This window comes from Molothrus aeneus, chromosome Z (assembly GCF_037042795.1).
Source record: "Molothrus aeneus isolate 106 chromosome Z, BPBGC_Maene_1.0, whole genome shotgun sequence".
NCBI lineage: Eukaryota > Metazoa > Chordata > Aves > Passeriformes > Icteridae > Molothrus > Molothrus aeneus.
Window position 1 is genome coordinate 38,036,833 of NC_089680.1, and position 24,238 is coordinate 38,061,070.

At 42.4% G+C, this 24,238-nt stretch overlaps 1 protein-coding gene across 2 annotated transcripts in view; it reads left to right on the plus strand.

Annotated features, from left to right (window-relative positions):
- The first annotated feature begins 21,302 nt into the window (after positions 1-21,302).
- The window catches only part of PLPP1 (phospholipid phosphatase 1), a 63,443-nt gene continuing 60,507 nt past the window's right edge, over positions 21,303-24,238 (plus strand). For both annotated transcript variants that reach the window (XM_066568962.1, XM_066568963.1), the window contains exon 1: positions 21,303-21,471. In XM_066568962.1, coding sequence (XP_066425059.1) covers positions 21,414-21,471 — 58 coding nt within the window. In that variant the 5' untranslated portion in view covers positions 21,303-21,413. The remainder of the gene's footprint in view (positions 21,472-24,238) is intronic.

The window sequence follows — 24,238 nt, forward strand, 5'->3', positions numbered from 1 at the left end:
AGCCTTCCATGTTCCATTTGAATATGATTCCTTTATTTATATCCTTGTCATTGAAGCTGATAGTAAAATACCTTAATTTTAGCAGACTTAAATTCTGTTAGGATCTAGTAGTCAACAGAAATTCCTAAGAAAGACAGAATTCTTGGTGAAGTGTCCTCATTGCATCTTGTATCTATCTCCTTTTTTCAGTTATGCAATGTACAATGACTTAGTTAAAATTTAGAAGGAAATTATTCAGAACATTTATAGAAGACACTTTGAGCTCTGTGTTGCAGAGATAGATTTTTGCTGCACTGTTTATTTATACAAGCCTGTAAAAACCTTTGATTTGAATTACAAACTGGTAAGCATTAGAGTGATAGCAAATATTTCATTATACTGTCATCTCCTTAAGCACACTTTCTTATAAGAAAGTATTTTTTAATTTTACTACATGCAGTTGAGATTTTCACAAGCATGAGAGGAAAGTCAGGAGTGTGTAAGTAGATTGGCATTTTCAGAGATTCTCTTCTTTGTCAGCATCCTGAGTTAAATAATATCTTAACATTTAATGGAAACATAAATGCCCTAAAACACCTGAGGTAGGTTGCAGTGTCTTTTTTTATGCAAGTATAAAATGTAGTTGTTTACCAACACACACTTCATCTGCAGTGATGGCCAGCTAATTTCACTCCTTAGATTCTGTGTTTCAGGATATCATCATGTAGTTTAGCAAAGCAAAGAATGCAATACATTGACCCAGTCATGTATTGTGAGATGTCATTTATTACCTTCTCACAGAAGAAAAATAATTTCTGCTGGAAATACTGAATTATGTCTTTGCACTTGAACTTTGCTGAAGTAAGCTGTGAGGTGAAACACTTCTGGCTCTGGGCATTGACTAAGAATCTAAGGTTTTCTACCTAACAGTACCGGGCTCCTCGATTGGCACCATCCCTGACTCAGTGCACTCTGACAATCCAGCCCTCCATTTTATGTGATAACTCAGTGATGCAAACTGAAATTTTTGTTGCATGAGGTTTGAGCAGCTGCAGTCAGTCCTCTGTGCTGATACCATCATGCTAAAATCCAGATCTCAGGATACATAAGGCGTTAACCCAGCAGGACCTTTAAACATTGCCAAAGCATAAGTAGCCAGGGGAATTCCCAGGAAGCTCCAAGAGCAGTTGTGGACATGCCTGTGTGGTGAATTTGTGGACACGTCTGTAGGTTATTACACACTTTGAGCACTGATGCCAAGGGATTCGTTTTTCAGTGGGAGTGTTGTGATGAACAGAATTATTTTCTAAAGACAAGGACAGATGCTATGGCTTATAAGTTTGTCTTCTCTTAGGACACAAGAAAGAAGGACCTTCCCTATATGCTTGTACTAATCCCATTGCCTGTTCTGTAATGGCCTAGCATCATTTTGTAAAGTTATTGTGACCCAGATTCTTCCTTCCAGCTTCTAGTGGTCTTCATAATTTCTTCTATGTTTACTGGCTCTCAGTTTTTCCTTTGTTCTTCCAGTCTCTCACAGCTGCATCTATTCCTACAAGTAATTTTTTCCCTTTCTGTCTGGATTGGCAATGTAATGCTAATGTCTTAAATCATGTAGCTCAAAAGACCTGTGCAGCAAATATGAGCATTTGGGATTCAAACATTGTGTCATGTAAACAGAGGGTCTCAGGAAGGATATTTTATGTAACATTGCCTGTTTTCTTAGAGATTCAGCCCTTTCCAATGCCTTGTGCAAAAATACATTAAGATAATGGCATTTGGTTGCAGCACTGAACTCTGTCAGGCTGATAGCTTGCCTGCCCAACCTTTAGTCTGCTCCCTTCTCCACTAGGCTTCTGCGCAAGGGTTGTCTTTTTTTATATGCTCATGGAACCTTTTTTTCCATAGGAAGTCAGCTGGAGAGTCTGAAGGTTGCCAGAGCAGTTGGTTCCCCATTATTGCTCTAACCTGGCATCTCCCAGCTTTGAGCGCAGGACTCTGGGCAAGTGTTAATAAGCCTGCAAGGATATGTAGTCAGCCCTAAGGCTGATTAAACTCTTTTGGAGAGTTTACTAATCAAAGTTTATATCCATCCATCCATGGATGTCTGGAAAGCTGAGAGGCAGCAGCAGTATAACTGAGTTAATTCACAGCCAGAGCTGTGATGGGAAGGAGGAGAGACTTCCTGGAATACTGAGACAGTCAAAGCTAGGATATACAGTCTGCACTATGGGAAGTCCTAGAGACTCCTGTGTACAGAAGCCAGACTGATGGTGCAATCTTCAGGTTCTGCAGTAAAATGGTAGTGAGGGAGGTGAGAAAGATGGTAGCCTCTGGAAAGTGTGTTTGTGCCTTTCAGGATGTTGTGCTTCAGAGGAAAACTGCACTAAACATCTGTCACCTCTATAACAGATATGAAGATACCTCCTGAGGAAAAATTAATAATGGGAGAAGGATTAGTGCTTGGCAGTAACTGGTACTGCTACCAACAACTGCTACCTCTTTCCTTCAGCTGGAAGTAAAAAATAATTCCTGTGGGCATGTCACAAAATCTGGGAGCCATCTCCAGTAAAAAATATGCTATTTTAGTAGATTTTTCAATAAATTCTTAATAGGAAGTAAAATACTAGCAATAGACAAAGCACTGATGTGTTTTGTTTAGCCCGTTGTACTGTGCTTAATGGGGGAGTACAGTGTAAGCTTTTTCCTCTGAGTTGGTATTCTATGAGATTGGAACCATGATCAGTGTATTCAGTTCCTTTGCACTTGAGAACACCGTTAAACTACTCTTGGAAAGGAGCAGGACTCAACTTGCCAGGTCATTGCTACCTCTGCGTGCTGTAATTTCAGAGGTGGAACCAGTGCCACATAACAGTTGCTCTGTGGTTTGTATTTCCAAACACCAGATGATCCAAGAGGGGCAGGAAGGGTCTCTCTTTTTCTTCAAATTTACCTAATTATGGCTTTTCTTATATACCTCTTTTTTGTAATCCTGAAATAGATTAAACAGATGAAAAATGCAGGGTTTTTTTGGTCACATCTAAGTATGCTTGTACTGCAGCTCGGCTAAAGCTCATTGAATTATTTCCAATAGCCCAAAAACTGTTTAAAAACTGCTGTCCATGTGTTTCTTTTCATAATTGTTTGAATGGCCTTTTTTCAATTCTGTGAACATTGTTAACTTCTGACATTTCATTAAACTGTTAGAGGAAGTTGAGATTAGTCAGGTCGTTTCAAATCAACGCAGCAAAGTCATTCAGCTGCAATAGGAGGGGAGGGGAAATGCCTACACATTTGAGTACCAGGCTAGATACCAAATGCCATACCAAAGAGGGACATTGCCCCACTGCCCATCTGGCTTCTTCTCTTAGAGCAAAAGAAGGTTGATTTACCGCAGGGGATTCAAATTACAGGCCTGTCACGGGAAGAGAGGAAAGGCTGTTAGCTGGTTTTTCTATTTCTTCTATTTCTCTCTTCAATTAATACTTTTTTCTTTTTTTTTTCTTTTTTTTCCTTCTTTTTTTTTTTTTCTTTTTTGTTTTTTACATAATAAGAGCTCAAGTTAGCCTAAGTAAACTCTTGTACATCCCTTCACCTTCCAGCATAAGAGTTCAAGGGATCTGGCTGGTACAGAGTGGCAGAGACAATGAAGATGATTTCCAGGAACACTTCGTGCTGGCTTTGTGTGTTTGGAATTTGGAAAAGCCCAAGGTTGCTCTGCATTTCTTCTTTAGAGGTGTAACACTTCACTAAGGGAAGGTTGAATCTCACCTACCCTGTCTGCCATCCTTGGGCCCTCGGGGGAGGATTTGCATGACTAAAGTCCTCTGTTATGGAGATATAGCTGCTATTTAGGGTACAGCCAGATTCACAACAATAGACAAAAGATCATATCCTGCCTTTGTGAAACTTGCCATGAGCAGATTACTCTTGACTGGTGTTCCTAAGACTAGATTTATTAAGCCTTTGAAATAATTCCAGCGTTTATGTGCCACTAGCTCCCTATTTTTACAGGGTTGGCTCAGGTTCAAGTGTCATCTTGTCTGTCCTGTTGATACACTGTATACCAAAGGAGTGCAAAGTTAGGGGTAAACTCTAGAGCCAAACTCCTGCTAATTATGATTTCTTCTCTGAATAACTAGTTGTGGTATCAAAGATGTAACAAAATTTGCTGTTAATGCAGTGGCAGGAGGGTGTTGCATTTTTTTAAACTAACTGATCTGTCCTAAAACAACCTTGGTCTATAAAAAACACGGAAAACATGAGTTGCAACTGTTCCTGCTTCTACTCTGACGAAGTAGGAGAAAATACGTTTAGTTAAAGAATAACAGAAGGGACAGTTTTTGCTCTCTGAGTGCAAGTGTTTATACAACTTTCTGTAGGCAGCCAGCTACCCCATCGTAGCCATTGCAGTAAGTGACGGGCTTCAGCGTCTCCAGAAATAAGCTCTTACCTAAAGATGCACGTTTTTTCATTCCTTTCCTGTCTGCTTTCATAGGTAACTCATGCCCCAGTGAACCCCTTTCAGGCAGGTTTATTCACCCGACTTGAGCTTGGAAGTAAATTGCCATTTAGTGGCATCAAAGGAGAATGTAAGTGACCACAATCATCCACACCTTCCCTGAGAGCTCGGGAGACTGTCCCATTTCGTTCCACAATCCCAATCTGCACTGGAATGTCTATCCTTACCTCTGAGGACAAACTGCAAGTAAATTTCAACCACAGAGTAAGCTTGTGAAAAACCTGGCTTCTATGGTTTTATTGTGAGGGCACCACATCGTTTTCTTTAACACATGATTGAGTCTTTTACCTTCATCCCATGTGTTTATACAGGGAAAATCAGGCCATTGGACAGCAGAATGTTTAAACATTGCATATGCTTCCCTGTGCACCATGACTAAAACAGGTCTCATAAAAATGAATTTGATAAAATTATGTTCTCTGTTGAATCAGGGATAGAAACACATCAACCTCACTTTATCCAGTATGTGAAGTGACTGGAAAAGAATCACATGGTAAGATCCATATGAAAGACAGCTACAAAAAGAGAAGTTTTAGAAGTCATCAAAATGCACATAAACAATTTTCTGGCAAGGGCAATCTAGACCTCTGGTTTACTTGGGATGCTTGCCATCAATAGGAATCTTTCCCTTTGCTTTCAGTGGGCACTGGTTCAGCCCTTGGAGAAGTTGCTTTTGAAAAGATTTTGGCAGTTAAGGGAAGATTCCATGAGAAACAGCAGGACTCCGCTTTCCATGCAAGGATCTGGGTATGCTTCAGCAGCTGTTATTCAGATGCAGTTGGACCTGCATCATAGTTTGCATGCTGTATTGTTGAGTGTGAAATAATAAATTTACTTTTTTTAAAACTCACTGAAATGGTGAGCTCCAAAGTAAAACATGGGACATAAGTGGGTAAGTGGGAAGTGCCTTTTTTTCTTTTTCTTTTTTTTTATCTTTTTCTTTTTTTTTTTTTTTTCCTTTTTTGGGGGAGGTGGGGGGTGGGGAGTATGGGTGCTGTTTAGTTTGGTTTTGTTTTTTTTCATGCAGTGATAACTCATACAGGAATAGACCTCTGAAGTACCCTCAGCGCACTATGTCATTCTAGGGTGGATCTTGGTTTGTTGTTTTGACTCCTTGGGCAAAAAATTATTCAGACTCTGGGATTTGTGTGTTGTTGCATTGTGGGCCCCTATGTACTTGTTCTTTGCATGTTAGTTATTTGTTCAGTGCATTTCTCTCTGGAGTATTTTATAGCACTTGAACCACATGGAAAGTATGCACCAAGCTTAACTGCTAAATTTGGTGAATAATCTGTTGTGTGTAGATGTTGTCATGTATTTCTGGGGAAGAAAAAACCCACTAAGGGCACTCTGTCCTCTTAAAAAACACTTGTAAGAAACGGTCACAGAGCTTTAAAAGATCTTCCCTCTTCTATGTGCTGTGTGAATTTCCATGCGATTCACTACCTTCATTACTGACTAGAGCCACAAACCTCAAGCCAACAGACAGCTGGAGAGAAGCTGTGAATTTTTTGACCATATTTATTTTAAAACATTTCGCCAAAGTATATATGAAGTCATGGAAGACTCAGAACTCCATCCTCTGTTGTTTCCTTCTCCATCAGCCCCATCACTTGTTCATTATATCACACTGCATTTTAGACTTAGTAGTCCACTTGCTTACCCTCACTGCCAGCTGTCCCTGTTCTGGCACTCCTGATGACAGCTCTTCAGCAGGTGAATGGACAGTTGTGTAGCCCATCAGGGGTCTCAGAGGAGCCACTGACCTGCACACTCAAACAGAAATAGTGAGTCTCTTTTAGGAGTCTAAAGACATTCTGGTGCTGACCTGTTTTGGAGGAGGCACCACTGACACACAACATGCACAGTGACATGCACCAGCCCACTGTTGCTGAGGTACTCTTTGGTCATGAAGTGTGCTGGGCTGTGATCAGTGGCTTCCTGTGGTCCCCTTGATATCCATTCCACCAAGCGGATGAGTCTGTGGTGGCAGCCAGCTTGGCAGCCTGGCTCTCAGGAACAGTGAAACGTCCTGGCTCTTGCTCTAGGGATATTGAGCTCAGGTTGTGTCCTGGCCTGAGCAAATGCCAGAGGGGCATTTCCCACTGCCAGTAGAGGGGTGGTAGCATCGTGGGTGGATTGAGCTGGACATAACACAGGTACAGCCATGACTGCTCCAGGTTGTATCCAGCTCCCAGACACTCACACCTGAGGGGGGTGTCTTCCAGCTGCCAAATAGAAAATCTCCACTAAAATTGATGTAACTCTGTGGACTACTTTGCTGTTCTTACTTTGGAGACTTCCAAAGGAGATAAAATGCCTTACTGAGCAGACAGAAATAGGAGAAAATTAATAGAAAGATAGCACGCTAGCAAAAGCTACATCAGGATATGTGCAGTTCCATCCAAAAGCCTAGAGGTGCGAAGACAGAAAAACATTGTATCAGTGTTTCCATCTTCACAAGAACATTAGTAAGATACTCCCAAATTTCAGCAAGCTCTTGTCAGCCAGATGTTCAAAAGCAGTCAGCTAGTCACTACATACTCCTGTGGAGTGAGGTTAGAACTGTAAACATGTAAGTGAATGACCTCAGCAAAAGAGAGCTGAATTTTTAAAAAAACCTGCAAGTGGGCTAGTCAAACATGCAAATACATCACACACTCCTCGTGTAGCTGGAGCAAAAGCCTACCCACTCTGTTAATGGCTCCACATTAGACTATTAACCTTAAGGGACAAATGGAGAACCCTGTAGGTAGAATCCTGTAGGGAATGTGGTATGACATTCTCCTTAATAAATTATTTCTACAGCTTTAAAGGTTTGGATCCTCCACAATATGTATTTTTTATTTGCTGATATTAAATGAATCCCTCTTGGAGGAGATAGATTCTGTTGGCTGGAAATCCTTAAAACTTTTAAGGCAAACATAGCACTAAATAAACTGAAACAATTTGAACTTTTTAGACTTTTTATGTTGTGAAACAGTTATTATAGAAAAGGCATTTAAGAGTGGGGTTTTTTGCCTTCAAGAATTTTGGAGTAGTCCTTAATTTTCAGTTTCAAGATGACCAAATAGTTCCAGTAATTTCTGAGCTCCTTGCCAGTTTATTATTAGTGCAACTGGCTACAAACCAGCTGACTGATGTCAGTCTCATAATAAAGAATGACAAAGCCGGACAAGGGTCCCATGAGAAACCAAAGAAGGAGGATCAAACACAATCATAAACCTGTGCAAAAGGCTATAAGATCTCTGGCAACAGTTTTACCACTTTTTATAGCACTCTTTATTCTACAGCTTTTATTTCTTTTCCTTTTGAAGATATTTGCACATTGCATTATTCTCTGTTTTGCTATTTGTCTGTTTGGGTTTTTTAGTGTCATGTAATGGAGTACACAACTATTCTTATGTAATGTGAGTGCATAACTATTTAATATGACTCATTAATATATTCCAGAAGGTACAGCATCCCTACTTATTTGCTGTGTTGTCAGCTGTGATCTCAGGTGTGTGTCTTGCAGTTGTTTAAATTAATTGTAATTGTGAAGAAAAGTCATCTTTTCCAAGGCTGCAACAGCAATTTTTCCAGTTATTGTGTGCATCGGAGTATAGCTGCACACACCCAGAGATCTCCAGACATCCATAAACCTTATGTGTAGTAAACCCCATAGATTTAGGAAAAGCACCATGGAGAATATGAACAATAGGAATGCTGAAACAGCAAAAGAAAATTCCTGTTTCCCTGTCCTCCGCCCTGAACCTATCTCTGTAACCCTATAAGGCAATGTCATGTTAACCCCTTACCGTTGGTCAAGCTTGGATCCTTTCCAACCCTATAAAAGAAGCATACTGTACCCCATTAGGGGAGAAAGAAGAAGAGCAGAGACCCTTCATGGACCTCCCCAAACAAAGCCATCTCTGTGGAACAGCCTGCGCCTTCTCCTTCTCCTCTCTCTCGGACTGAGCTCCTGAGCCCTATTGCTCTGCTTTATAATAAGGCCGATCAGAGGCTTTATTACTTATGGATCCTGTTTCTGCAGAAACAGAAAACAAGCACTAGTATATACCCCCCCCACCATGTCCTTTCTTCATCTTTCAGTATCTCTATTTGCAACTTAGCCTGTATGATTAATACTAGGTTTTTAAGGGTGGTGTTATAGAAAGGTCATTGGAAAAAAAAAAGGAAAAAAGGACAGTTGTAAGAAATTATCTGGATCACCCAAGACAGGACTAAACCAGATTATCATCTGGTTGTCTTAGACTTGTTAGCTCTAGATTAAAAAAGACAACAGATTTAGGTTCCTCTTCAGCACTCTGCCTGATTTTTACGGCCCTGCTATTCAGGATAATGGAGGGAGAGTAGTATCTCCAAGGGTAAGATCTGTGGAAACCATCATTGCCAAAAAATGAATTCTGACCTAGCCAGTAAGAATGCTGTAGAAAAGGAAATACTGTATGAAATGCTGCAGGGAGTTACCTTAGTCAGAGCTGCAAGGACATGGCATGTGACTCTTCTCTCCTTATAGCCATGAAAAGTTGTGTTTTATATTTACATCTGAAGTCCATTCAGAGATCAAATCCTATTTATTGGAGTTGTCCTTGGGATCCAGTACAACATACCCTGCAGATGAGTACATCTCTACAAAAGACATCCAGACTTTCACATGCAAGGAGAAAAAAAAAAAAAAAAAAAAAAAGGAAAGGGGGGGGCGGGCAATGGGGAAGCATTTTGAAGAAAATTTGGGTCTCAACAACTGCTTTTATCTCATTTCCATTGACTGAACTGTATCTTTACTGTCATCTCTGCTACTCCTCTGGTGATAAAAAGTTTCCAGCCTTCAGGCAATATGAATATGTAAAGCATTCCACCAGATTCAAATACCATCTTTCCTCAATGCAAATCTACAAAGGTGGTTTTCAAGCATACAATAGGCAACACCTAACCTTGAAAAACTCACTGTTTTTCAGGAGACAGGTAATGTGCTCTGGGAGAAATTCAAACTTGACTCAAGCCAGACTATCAATTCAAATAAATTGCCCTTAGGATAGAATTCTTTATTTCCAGATTTCTGCATGGTATGAAACACTGGCATTTACAGAGGGCAAAAGTTTTACTAGGAAAGCACAAAAAGCCTCATGATGTCATTTGTTCAAGGGGTCCATCAGTACATTAAAAGGAAAGCAAAACAAAACACAGCTTTCGATTTACATTTTTTTATGGCATCTAAAGATTAGAGAAGATCCTGTCACAGTATTCAGGGTTCTTATTTTTTTGCATTTTCAAAATTGTTAATTGTTCATTATTATTGCCCTTTCTTCTAGTCCATTTACAAGCTGCAGTAAACGCCTACATAGGTCAAGATTTCTCAAAGGCTGAAAGGCCTCTCTTCAGCAGAAAGAATTCACAGAATTCACAGTAAGGCCAAGAATAGAAAAAAGAGTACAGAGAGAAATCACCATGGAGGAGGATTACTCCAGGCTTTATGGAGTAGACATCACTGGCATCACTGAATCCCTTCATATCAATATGGTTAAGGCCAGTACTTATGATTCTCTCCTCCTAAACTTTCCTTCTCACCTCTCCACAGGGTTTCCTGTGCTTAGTAAGAGTTTGTACAAAACACAATGCAAGGAGGGTCCATGGGAAAGGACATGTAGCATTAAGACACAATACCACTGCATTAGGTACTGAAACAAAGAGAAACTATATGAAGTAATGTTCCCTTCCTACTTCCCATTCGCCTTCCCTAACTTCTTCCCACAGATGAATGTTAATCCAACTGAAAATTGTGTTAATCAGATGGAAGAGCACAGAAATGTAGAAGGTAGGTGTTCATGTTTGTACATGGTCAGTGTGTCAGAGAGTAATTAGACTCTGCCATCTGTAAAAGGATCCTGAGGACTACATGGAACTGAGACATTTGTTTCACATCTGTTTGCAAAGACAGAAGCACTGGCTGCACTGTGGTCTCCTAACTCTGAATCGAGGCAGTGGTTCTATACAGACTCAGAGGGAAGTGTGCCAGCAGCACCACTGAACGTGCATTACATGTAATACAGCAGGAAATTTGGACAGCAGCTTGTTATAACACTGTTTTGGAAGTGCATGAGTCACTGTGTATCTGGAATGTGAACCTTTCTCAGCATGTTTTTGTGCTAGATATCCTCTCATGTCATTTGAGAAAGCCTGAAGGGCCGAAGCTGAGTTAGTTTATCCAGGATCTTCATATTGGAATCCTCTAACCCATTTTGGTCATCTTTCCTCCTGTTCACAAAAAAACAGAATGCAATCCAGTATTTTCTTCCCCCATGAAACATTATTTAAAACACTTTTGTAATTTGCACTAACTTCCTTCTAAATTAGAGCTGCCCAGTGAGCCTTTCACCTCTGCTCTTGCACTGACTGACTTCTCTGATGCCTTCAGATGAAGCTCCCCCACTTCTCACTCTGCACCACCGTGTGTACAGTACTCCTTCGCTGTTCTGTTTGAAGATATTTCTTGCAAGACCAGACAGCAATGCTGATAAAATCACATATGAGCTCTGCATGCACCAAGCATGCCAGGAGATGCCTCTGCATTTCCTTTGCTTCCTTTCTTTTCTCCCACTGACAGTTGTTTCTATCTCTGGAACTGCAAATCTGTCTCTGGAGCCTTAGGATTCAGTCAGGACTCTGAACTACACTGATGGCAGAAGGTTCCTCTCTCTTTAACCAATGCCATAATCTTGGCAACATCTCACAGTTTTTTCTTACATTAAAATCTAGCACCAAACTGAATTACCCTTCTCTTATCAACTTATTAAAATATGTTTATTTAATCTGATAAATACAGATATGCACATATGCACACAATCTTTCTCTCTTTCTCCACCTACTCTCCTTACTTTCCTCCCCAGCCCCCATTTAAATACAGTGTATTCCAAATTATAAATGTGCAAGAAAAATCAATGTGGTTGTCCTCAGAGCAGACTGCAGACAAATGGGAAGGTTTCCATCTTGCAAACAATTAGATGTGTTGTATTGGATTGAACTTTTGAGCAGCAAACAAGTCTCGGCAAAGATGAGTAACACTTAGGAAGGCTCTCAGATGAAGACTGACAGGTCTGTGATGGTGTCAGTGCTGAGTCTTATTCACAAAGTCTTCAGTGCCTAACAGGCCTTTTAGATATCAGCACTTTGGTGTATTCACCATGTCTGGGACCCCGCCCTCCCGTGTCCCTGGGGTCATGAGAGTGCTCAGAGCCCGCCTCACAGGTGAGAACAAGGGAGATGCACAACACTGGGCTTCTCCAGCCTTTGTGTCCTAGTGATGTGGTTGAGCAGGAATAGCCAGAGCTGTCCCTTGCTTAACTGTCCCTTGAATCACAGCCAGGAAGCAGACAGGTCCTGCCCACGTCCAGCAGTAAAAGGACCCACATGGGAGATGGGGGATTTGGGAGAGTGAATTCCCCCTTCTTTTCCATAATACATGTGTAGCAGATTTACACTAAAGATGCAATCTATCAGAGGTCTTCCTAATCAGCCTTACAGAACCAATTCTGTCAGTTGCCTTTACGTGTGACTAAGTCAAAGACATACCAAAGGGATGCCTGATTTCTAACCAGGACTGGGGTTTTTTTCGCTTTGCTTTTTTTTTTTTAATTTTCGAAAACTAGTTAATACTTTTCAAACAAAGACAGTACAAATGACTTGATAGAACACAAGCCATACCATGAACATACCTGGCAAATACAATCTTAAAATTGCAATGCATGTAACCTTTTAACTGTGTAACATGTTTTCTAGACCTGCCTTTATATGCTGTAGTAGGCATCCTCCTACTTCTTCCTATAGCTTTCCTCTTACATTTCATTAAGCCGAGAAACACAATGTAAAACACGACACAGAATTTACACAGATTCATGGTTAAAAATTTTTTTAAGAGTACAGGTAACTGAGCAATAAAAATCATGCTCAGTCCTGGATACTTCTGCCAGCCTGCTGTGGCTGCTCCAGCATAAATTAATTTATCACAAGCTTTGTGGACTCTTAAGCAAAACAAAGCTCAATTTCACAGTAAATGCCTGCAGCACATACCCTCTGCCAGCTCCTGAGTCTGGGATGGGATGCTCCCCATTTGCCTATTTTCAACAAATTCAAGGTCTGTTTATGTGTCTCAATTGCTTTAGTCATACAAAGTATGTACAGTGTGTGTGTAGCCTGATAATAGATTATCATTTGGGAATCTAATAATTTTAATAATAATAATAACTACAATAATATTGTTAGAGAACTGAACAAGCTGAGTCTGTGCCCTGAATCTATACCCATGACAGTAGTATCTGTGACATTTCTGTGACATTTATCTTCACAGTACCTACCTGCAATGCTGGACCACTGTTTTCCCTGCCTGAAAGAAGGGAAAGCCACATGGCGTACATTAGCTCTGCCTTGCATTCCCATTCAAGCCCAAGATCCTGAAAGCCCACACCACTTTGTTGATTCACACTCTGATGCAATCCTGCAATCCAGGAAGGGAAACTCAACAATACTGCAATGCCTTTTGTGCCTGAAGATGAATCCCTCCTTCCAAGACATCACCACCACTTAAACGTGTGCCATTGCACACTCTGAGTCCTCCCTCCTCTGACGTGGCTAAAAAAATCATGGACCCTATTGGAGGGATGAACACAATTCAACCAGGGCTCTGTAGAAATCTAGAGATTGCCTTTATCTTTAGAACTACACTGTTATTCCTCACTTCTTACTAATAAAATGCACAATGATCAGCAATATCATCCATTTGTCTTGTACTGAGGGGGTGATAATTTGGGGGTATCATCACAAAAGTTTTCTTCTTTTTTTCACAACATCTATACATATGAAATTCTTCTGTGTGTCTGTGTTCTCTTCAGAAAGCTTTTGAAGGCTGGAAAGTTAAAATAACACTGATTGGTTTTAGTGCAGTGCACCACATATTGTTTCTATCATGCAAGAATTGCTTAACCATGGTACACTTCAGCAGCACAATTTATTACAAACCTTGGAAATCATTTCAGGAGCCCAAGGACCTCACGGACCTTAGACCAAGTTTCAGCAAACTGCTCAGATATGCGATCACTAGGCAGATGTCTGGAAACGTGTTCTTGCACATTTATCTGCTAATGCAAACGTCCCAATACAGGCATTAACACTCAGAAGCATTATGTGGATTTTAAACAATTCCTGGAAGAGTTGGGTCCCATAAAAGTTGTTCTGACAGATGTAATCCTTCTCCTCACCTTTGCCAAGTGCTTGCTCTGAGTACAGGAGCCAGAGCAGAGTGAGACTCCTGCCTGCTTCCACTGCTTCTGGTGCTCCAGACACTACAATGTCCTTGCCCAGGGCTGACTTCACTCTTATGTTGTTTTTATTCTGGTTGGGAAAGAAGCAGCAATGTGGAAAGCAAAGATAAAACAGGAGATAAGAGAATATTTTTATGCTTTCTTCTGCACAGATGACTCATTTGAGACAGGTTTATTCCTCTTCTCTCTTGGGGTTAATGCCTCAGGAGAGAACAGCAACAAAATGAAGGCTCTTTTTGCTGCTGTGGGAAATAATTCTTTCTCTCACCCTGTTCTGTGAGGTCTCTCAGGCAGTGGCTGTGAGGGTGCACAGCACATAACACAATTGGCTTCAATCTTACTGGGGCCTCACAGTATTAGTGTAATGAAAGTAAATACCAAGTGGTCAGGGCTTAATTATAATCTGGACATTCTGTGCTCTGGCAGTAGATTAGAGGAGACAGACTTGTGCTTTAAGGCACTGAATCTGCTATTGGCATGAGGGTGAATCCATCTAAAGAGACAAGACAGTGAAGTGAAATCCCATGTTTCCTGCTCAGGGTATAGAATGCAAACTAAGAGGAAGTGTAAGGTTTCAGTAACTGAACACTCTGTATGTTGGAGCAGCTCCAGCTGTGGCTTTTTGTGTTCAACTCTGATGACTATTTCAAGGAATATTTTATTCTATAAAATACTATTTTATAGAAGATGGAGAAGCAAAGCTTCCATTAGATTAGGGTATTAGGTATTAGGACCTAAATACTCACATAGTGCTTTGAGGAAGAATTCTACATAATTAATGTTGCAATCATCTGTTGATCTATTCTCCTCCATTCTTAATTGTGTTTTGAGCAGGAACTGGCCCTGATTATGCCCTATGAGAAATAATTTAGATGTACAATAAATAAATATGCAATCTGTACTGAAGCAGGTTTCCTTTTTACTTCATTCTTCCAATTTTAGGGTTCTGGTGACAATCTGTCCATAGTTATTTCACTTTCTCAGCCTCCTCATAATTTATTTTTCTAGTTGCCATCACTTACGTGGCTAGGCTATTGTAACTATATTATATCAGTAAGGGAGACAGGTCCAAGGTTTAATTTTATCCAATACAGTTCCAATTTATTGAAAAAACAATTAAGTGCTATAAATTTGTGAATAAATTTCTTCAGATCTAGACACTAGAAAAGAAAATCTCAAGTGGAGAGGAAACAAAAGCAGTGTTGATAACTATTATAGCATAGCATACTGTGACTAATAGTGTCGCAAAAGGTCTCCTACAGATAAATTTCCATAGTCATTCTGGGTATTTTGGCTTGGCCTTAGCTTCAGAGTAAATTGTGGATGAGTATGACTTTGGAGTACTGTAATGGCTCAATCCACTGTGTTAGAAAATTTGTATGGTAAGGGATCACTGCTGATCTGAAGACCAACATAAACGAAGCACTGAAGGACAGCAGTCAGGTGGTTCATCCTCCTAGTAGCAGCAGCAGCTCAAGCATTGGGCCAGGAGAAAAACCTAGATCTACCTCTTTTTGGGTCTCTCTGCTTGTGTGTGCTCCCATGCTGTACTTCTAAGTGGTGCTTCTACTGGTAATCCAGGCCATCCTCAAGTGCTACAGGGCTGGAAGCTGCTGCCTGGCAATGGTTTCCTTGCAGTTTGGTGCCTGCTTAAAGCACAGGGTGTCAGGTCAGGGGTAGGCTGCTGCTGCCAAGCAGGGAGAAGCAGCAGGAACAGACCCCTTATCTGCTGAAGTCTGAACGCACAGCTGTGATCTGCCAGTGGAGCACACCTGGACAGAGTTGCAGGGACACACATATTCCTCCAAGCTTATCTTCTCTCTGTTGAAATGAATATATGGGTACACAAACATGCACAGAACCAGGCGCAGGAAGCTGAGTTACCACTTTAGGTGTGTGATGGGTCAAAACTGGGTGCCTTTAATACATCAGTGGCAAATTCTTCCTGTGCAACTGGTTTCCCTGTTGAAGCTCACCTCTTGAGATGTATGGCTGCTGCCAGAGTTACCTCTGTTTCGCTAACTTCTTTGACAGGAAAGCAGGATCAAGAAAGGAAGAAAAGGGAAATCAGAAGCCAGAGGACACAAATTCTGCAGCCTCTAAATCACTCCAATTCGCAATAATCATAAGACCTTTTTAATGAGTTTCACTCAGACATGAAGATTCTGTGAGTGCCCTTGAGGAGATTCTTGCTTTCCGAGTCTCCTACTGCTTCAGAGCAATATTTGTAATTGAAACAAATAATGAAAACCAATAAAGAGCAAACAGGGAGAGTTTCTTATCCCTAAGGCCAAGTGGTAGAGCATAGCTGATGGCCACACAACTGCTTTTTCTTCCTATCAAAATAGCATGGCTGCATGCAAAATTGCCATGGGGAATGCTCCCCAGCCTGTGATAGTTCTGAACAACACCATTTCTGAGCTAACATAAAAACAATACCATCATGTGCCAGTACCTGTTTAGTGTGAGTTGGCCCCACTTAATTAACTTGTGTAGACATAGCCTGAAGTGTTTTCTCTATAATATGCTGTATATCCTCTGAGGCTGTATGATACACACCATAAAATATAAACAAAATTATATACTTGGCGTTTAATGCATTTTTGCTCATTACATGAGCATGAATATTAAATATGTTATTATGTTGTCTGGTGAGGTCTGCTTGATTCCTTATTTCTGTGGCTAATCTTTAGAAATAATTTATCTTTTCTACTAAAACAGATCTCTCGTGGGAATGGTGTACAACTTTGACCTAAAAGTGGGGGAGCAGAACCCTTCACATATCTGAACTTGCCTGTAGGTGACAATGTCAAGACAGCCTGACATTAGGACCTTCTGGGGAATAGATCAAGAGAGATGTGTGGGGATGAAGTACCCAAACAAGTGTCATCTGTATTTAAAATAAAAAGAATTAAAAGAGAGAAGACGGGAAGGTCCTCATACTTTGTTTATTAGAAATATAAGTTTTCTTTAATGCTCACTGCTCCCTTATTAAAAACAAAGCAAACATGAGCACAGAAACAAAAGAAAGAAAACAACTAAATGGCCAGACCAAACAAAAGAAGGGGTATGAGGCTAAGATATTTTGATGGAATCTAAATTCTGTTTCCTGAAACATTCTGTGCAAGGGGTTTCAGCTGACTTAGGAGTTCAGGTCTCTACTATCCTATAGCAGAGTATGTAATTTTGTTAGAGGCAAATCCTGTGTCCTGAAAGATAAATTCAGAGGGGCTATCTTGCAAACTTTTCTCCTTGTCCTCCTTACTCCGTGAGTGGTGTTTTGGCAGATAAATTCAAAACAGCCACACAAAAGTGTTGCAGAGTCTGAAACTGATGGAACATTACAAATATGTCTGAACTTTTAAATCTCTGCTATTACTAATGCATTTTGCAGTGTTACACTGTGCACACAGACTGCCTTTGAACATACGAAGACCTGACTCAGTTCAAGTCCATCCAGCCAAAAACTGTGCAGCAGTGCCCAGGAGCAGATGCTATGGGGGAGTTTAAGAAACAGGCGCTATGGAATGACTGTTTCCCAGCAGTTCTTTCCAAATGTGGGAAATCAGAAGAGGGATGTTTCTGAAACTGCCATGATCTGTTGACCTATCCTCTGTGAATTCACCTAATGCCTCTTTGCTCCTTTGTAATTTTGTGCCCCACAGCATCCAGAGACAAAACATTACAGAATATTCTGATGTAAAAAAGTCCTGTAGTCTAACATCTTCTAGAAGTTTTCCCTAGCTCTTAGCTGATACAAAGTACTGAATGCTTGTTACCCATTTAACCTTCTCCACATATTTCATTACTTTCTACATCTGTACTTCATAAAGACTTTTCCTCTCTGTTTAAATGTTGAAATACCATGTTCTGGTTTTGCTACACTGAAACTGTTGTATACAAGTTCTAAAAATGCTTTCTTTTCTGCTTTACTTTGTGCTTTCTCTGCTTCTACTTACCCATTTTGATGTGGGATTTCTGGCATTCAGGAATGTGTCATAATGAGATTTGTCAGACTGCTCTCTTTCCTAATAGCATTCCAAGTGCTATGGTTGGAGTGGTGCTCTCCCTCTGAGCACTCAGAAGATGGCTTCCCAGAACTATCCACAGTGACCTTCTCATCCCTTTCCTGAGGAGTAACAGCTCATTCAGAGCTATTGACTCCCACCCCAGAACAAGCTACAGAGAAACAAGCCTGGGAAAATCCGTCATCTACTAAAGCTGTTGATCCATATGAATGTTAATTGCAGTTAAGAGTCCTGTTGGGTCAGTACTAATTAATTATCACACAAGTACCACTAGAGACTGATGATAAACTTCCTGAGAATTTAATCCTTGTACACACAAAACTTCTAAGAAGAATGGTTGAAACACTGAAGATCACAATTTGTAGAAGAAACTGAAGAAAATAAAGACATTAACAGGGCTTTAACCTGGTCTTGGTGTTTGCTGCTGCTCACTGCCCTCCTAAATAAATAAAAAGATACTATTTTAAAAACAAGCAAACAAACCAACTAAATAACCGTACTAAACAAGAGAATAGGTGAAAGGGGAAGATATTTTGAAGAGTCTAAATTCTAGAGAGTAATATTAAGACTAATTTAACATGTAAATCTCATTAAGGGATATGAGAAAACATAAATTATGAGCTTTGTCTGCTGCCTTCATTTTTCCTTATGTCCAAAATTGTTCTTTAGCATTTTGTTAAGCATATGAGTTGATCTCGCTGGGTCACTATAGTGGCTAAGAGCAGTGGCAGTAGTTAGCACTTTGCTGTGAGGGACAGCTACCAAGCAAAGCTTACGCAGTAAAAATGCCATGAAGCTCAGAGACACTACAAAGCTTCCACAGTATGAGGAGAAACTGAAACTTAGAGACTCTGGTATTTGTGTTTTACAGCTAGAAACCCTGAATCTCCAACTAATGCTGAACACGATTTCTATTTGTGTTTATAATCAACCAACATCCATCCCCTCTGGAATACACTGCTCCAGATGCTTTCTAATCAAATAGCATCAGTTTACCCTTTCTGGGTTTGTTGCTACTGCAGACACCCTTTTATTTGTTAAAGGTACTAAAGTATGCAGGCTTTGGTTTTTTACTCTTTCTTCAGTTTACACCAAAACATCCTTTTTTGTACGGCACAACAACATATCTGAAGATGCCAGTACTTATGCTAATGTAGGCCTCGTGTAAATGTAGGGTTTTGCTAATCTGAGTAATACTTCAGGCTGTAAGTGCTTGGGTTGGCATGTTTCCATGGTTAATACCTGCCCGAATAAGAAGGCCTGGAAAAGCCTTCTGAGAGCCTAGAAGTGTGCACTGCTACCCAAACCCCCAAGCTGTGCTCAGCTGGGGTTTTCCAACACCTACCAAGCCAAGTGGTGAGAATAGGGTTGCAACAGCAAGGCTCACATCCCTTGTGCAATGGAAAATTTGGAGAGGAGCCAGTGACTGCTTTCTTTCCTGAATTCTGGTAGAAGGTTGCAGAGATGCCTCTTCCCTCGGGCAAGCTACATCTCAAGGGTGAACAGAGATGTAGAAACTGCAAGACAATAAAGTGTGATTAATTTCTGTCAGTGAATGCTGTGCTGCAACCCAATTTCCAGGTGTTTTTAAGTGTAATCGCTATCTTGCTCACATTCTTCTGGGAAGAGATCCATTTCAATTAGTACAATCTCTCGGGTGTCTAATTTACTGCATAGGGGTGTGGATCAAGGGGGCTGTTTGCTGCTTTGCCTGAACAAGGTTAGCCTGATGCTTTTGGGTTGAAGAAAGCAATTATGGCAATTGTGCATGAAATGTTTGCATTGCTTGTCCTCTGGTTTTTCTAACCATCTTGCAATTTTGGGGATGTTATCTACTCCTGACTTAAGACCTTGTGAACAATTCCCTGCTTTGTGAGGAACAGAGCAGATTGCACACTTTTCTTTCAGCAGCAGTTCTCATAAAGATAAGCCCAGTTCTCCTCATTGCCAGGTTGTGCTCCAATTTGTTCCATTACTTCATGCATTTTAAGACAACAGGAATTTCTTCATCCATGAAACCATCCCAGGGCAGTTGCACAGAAAAATATGCTCTTTAATTTACACGGCACTTAAAGAAATCGAGGGTAGTTTTAATCTCTAATACTGTCCATTTTGACAGTAGCTGGGATGATGCTTAGGCATTGAGATAAAATTGGGATCTCCTGTATCTCCTATACTATGTAGAGTTTCCTTATATATTCAATGTGGAACTACTTTATGTGCCTTTTTAGGCAGCACAGTTGAAGATACAACATATTCAGTGAGGCACTTCCACCTCAAGAACTTGTCTCTCTTGCTGATCCCTCAAACCTGTTATTCAGATGTTAGGATATTGTACAAAATGAAGCTGTTCACAGAATTAGGGAGTGCAATACATGAGAAATGGCTGAAAAGCTTATATCTGGTCTTCTGGGGGAAGCGCTACTCATCCCACCTGCACTTGCCTTCAACAAAACATAGATGTGCTCTGTAGCAGAAGCTGCACGTTTGTGCCCAACAGCCCTAGCACTGGTGAATAAAATAATTAGGTTTGTCGTCAATGGTGCTAAAACAATGTGGCTATGCAGAAAACATTTTGTGTTGGTGTCTTCCAAATAAAAGGTTTTAACATGGAAAAAGTTTGCTTTGGGTTGGGTTGGGCTGAAACTCTGCTTCCAGCTGTTTTCTAATTTTTTTTTGCAATTTTCCATCACTCTTCCAGCTTCTGTACTCAGTCCTGGTGAGGCCACATCTGGAGTAGGCTGTCCAGCTCTAGACAGAGACATGGAGCTCCTGGAACCGGTCCAGCAGAGGGCAACAAAGGTGATTAGGGAGCTGGAGCATCTCTCTCACGAGGAAGGACTGAGAGCTGAGCCTGTTCAGCCTTGAGGAGACAACCGAGAGGGGAACTCGTCAATGTGTATAAATATCTAAAAGGGGGGGGTGCCAAGAAGATGGAGCCAAGCCGTCCTTGGTGCTTGAGCCGGGAGGTTGGACCACATGACCCACTGTGGTTCCTTCCAACCCGGAGGATTCTGTGATTCCAGAGGTGGAAACAGCTTTTCCCTTGTGTGCTACTACTATTACTACTACCACTAAATAATGATAATAATAGTATCTCCCCGTGTTCCCCGCGGAGGACCGACCCTCTCCCTCCCAGATCCCAGCCACTGCCCGTGCGCCCTCGGGGCCGGCCCGGGCCGGGCGGGCAGGTGAGAGCCGCGCTCGGTGCCCGGGCGTTGCGCGGCTCCGCTCGGCGCGGGGCGTAGCGCGGCGCGATCGCGATTGGCGGCGCGGGCCGGGGCCGCGGGCGGGGCGTCACTGAGGGCGGTCCGAGGCGCCGCCGCTGCCGCCGCCCGCCCTTCCCGCCCTGCCCCGCCGCCCGTGCCCGGCCTTAAAGGGGCGCGGGGCCCGCGGCGGCGGCAGTAGCGCAGTGCGGGCAGCGGCGGCTGTTCAACGGTGCCCGGAGCGCGGGGGGGCCGTTCCCTCGGAGCGCCTCGCCTGCAGCCCCTCCCTGCCGCCTCCGCCGCGCTCCCGCCCCTCGGGCCGAGGCTGTCACCGCGCCTGCCGCCGGGCGCCGCCAGCATGTTTGACAGGACGCGGCTGCCCTTCGTGGCGCTGGACGTGCTCTGCGTGCTGCTGGGTAGGTCGGGGGGCCGCGGAGGAGCGGGGGGAGCCGCCCCCAGGGCGCCGCGCTCCCCCCCGCACTGCACCGCGCTGGTCGCATGCTCGCCTCCCCCTCCCCGCCGCTCCGGCACCTCCCGGAGCGGGGCTCCTGCCGGCCCGCAGCCCCCTCCGTGCCTGCCGCCCCTCGCTCGCTCCCTCGCCTCCCGCTCCGCGTCCGCACCGGGGGGATCTGGTCACTGCCGTGGGCCGGGAGGGGAAGGGAAAGCCCCGGGGGGAGGGAGCTGCTGCAGCTTATCCACTGACATCTGAAGCTCCCTCTTCTCTCTGATGTCCTTACTGTTCCTTCCCTAACCACCTCTGTCGGATGAAAACCGGTTGTGGCAAAAGCGCTGGAGAGGTAGCTGTCTGGTAGATACCTGCAGCCTGGGATGTGTTTGTTATCCCGAGCGAGTCGGGAAGCTGTCCTGGAAGGGATCGTTATCACGGAAACACGCCTCATCCATCCAGGGTGCTGCAGAGGCACGACGGCGCTCGGCAGCAGGGCAGGGGTTCGCTGTAAGGCTTGAGCTGAATGCGGTCGCGGTGTCATCGAGCCTCCGCTGTAGCTGCAGGCTGGAAGCGGAATGAGGCATTCATTAGAGCGCGGTGTCTGCGCCCTCGTGTCCGTGTGCGGCAGGGAGGGACAGGTCGGGCAGGAGCCGTGCCTCGGTGATGGCCAGGGGGTTGAACCGACACAGCCACAGCACACTGCCACAGCGCTGCAATGCTTGTCCTGGCCAGCCCGGATATTGGCTTCCCAGAATTGCTTTATTCTATTTCAGTCTCTGTTGAAACTATTTTGTGTCCTGCCAATTTGCATTAACTCTCCTTTTATGTAATGAGACAGTGTAAAGAGCAATGATGTCAGTTACCGGTCAGAGAAGGGGCAGTTTCACTTGGTAAAGTGGCACCTCTCAGTACTGGGAGCCTGGGAAGTGTCTTTACACTCTGGAGATGTACTTCTTGGTCTTAGGAAGTGCTGATTTTGGATGTTTGCTTCTTAAGCAAATAATGTCAGTACTTCAGTAATATAAGCACTTTCTTGTCATGTTCAGTGGATAGTGTTCAGGCCTAGCTCATGAATTTCTGCTTGGCTGAATTTTTTGGCTGATCAGTATTTTTTGTAGCATCAGTATAAACATAGTGACATTTTCCACTTGCTGGATGCTTCAAATAGCAATGGTACCTGTAGCTAAATGCCATTAAAAAGCAAAATTATAATGAATGATACATTGCTCTGAGGTAATGTTACAGGAGAGAGAGCCTTTGCAAAATGATAGTGGATCCATGTAATCCACTGGGAGCAATCTTTTTTCAGATCAGGAATTGTATCAAACTGCTATTATGAGTTTTAAACTTTCATGCTGTCTTTATGGTGAGTGAAGCAGTTTTGTCTGTCTGGATAATTGTCATTACAAAATCTTTATAATTAGACAAAAATTTTGCACTGTGCACGTGGTTTGGTCTGCATGAAGCATATGGGTATATTGTAAGTAATCTTGAGTAATCAAGGAAAACAAAATATATGGAAAGTAAGGCTACAGAAGTATATATAACTTGATGGTCATCTACCTGAAAGGATGAGGGTTTCCCTGTCCCAAATCATTACCTGGGAAGATAGGTTTTTGACCTTGTCCTGCAGTGTAATAGCAGTTTGCAAAGCTTTCCCTTCTCTCCCCCTCACACTGTGTAGCATTTGGATCACAGATACACTTATCTGGTACCTCAGTGTGCTGGAAGGTTGCCAGACTTTTTATTTTCCCTTGGCTTGTTTACTTCCTGAAAAGTCTGAAAACTGCAGGCAGTGCATAATATGAAGTTCCCTGACACCTGCAACTTTAAACACATTGAGTTACAGGTTTCAGTGAAACTCTAGCTGAGATAAAAAGATTTTCCATTTGCAGAATGGGAAAGATACTGGGTGTAGGACCAAGTTGTCGTCTTCTTCTGCCTGCCTCTCATGTGGCTGTGGTCCTGAGAAGAACATAGGTCTTACCTGTGACTGGCCTGTTTAACTTTTTTACTGTTAAAAAAAAAAAAAAGTTCGTGTTGATTGTGGACTTTAACTCTCAGTTTTTCCCTTGCCCTTCCCCCTGCCTGTGCACTTTGGTATGTGCTCAAATGACAGAGGTAACTGCCCAGATAAAGTGACTTGTTGGTATTGATAAATGATACCTAGTATCTCCACTGCAAAGACTACAAGGCCTGCAACAGAACTGAAGGTTTAAAAACGATGAAGACCGGTTTCAGTTGAGGACTGAACCCTCAATCTTGGTGTGGTAGCCCATGATACCACAAAAAGGGGTACCAGTAGCATCCTCAGAGTCCCCAAGGTAACTCTTGTCACTTAATACAGAGCTTTTCTTTTTTCTCCTCTTTTTGCCTGTTTATACCTTCTCCAAAGCAGATGAGGAAGAAAAATTATTTTAATTGTCTCGGTAATGTTAGACTTGAAGCCTAAGTGATATCCAAGCATACCACGTGGAGCTGCAGTGATCTGACACACCCATGAACTCACTGCAGTGGAAGTGCATGATTCTTACTGTGTGTCTGACTTACTCGCTCCTGGTTTAGTCAAGCCATTTTTGTGTAGTTTCAACTTTCAAAGGAAAGGGAAGGGAAAAAAGAGCTATCCTGTGATTTTTGTGTGTGTGTGTGTGTGTGTGTCTGTGATTTAGGCAGATTTACTGAAAGATGTGATATGCTTAAGATGGAGCCGAAGTAAGACAATAAGAAAGACATCA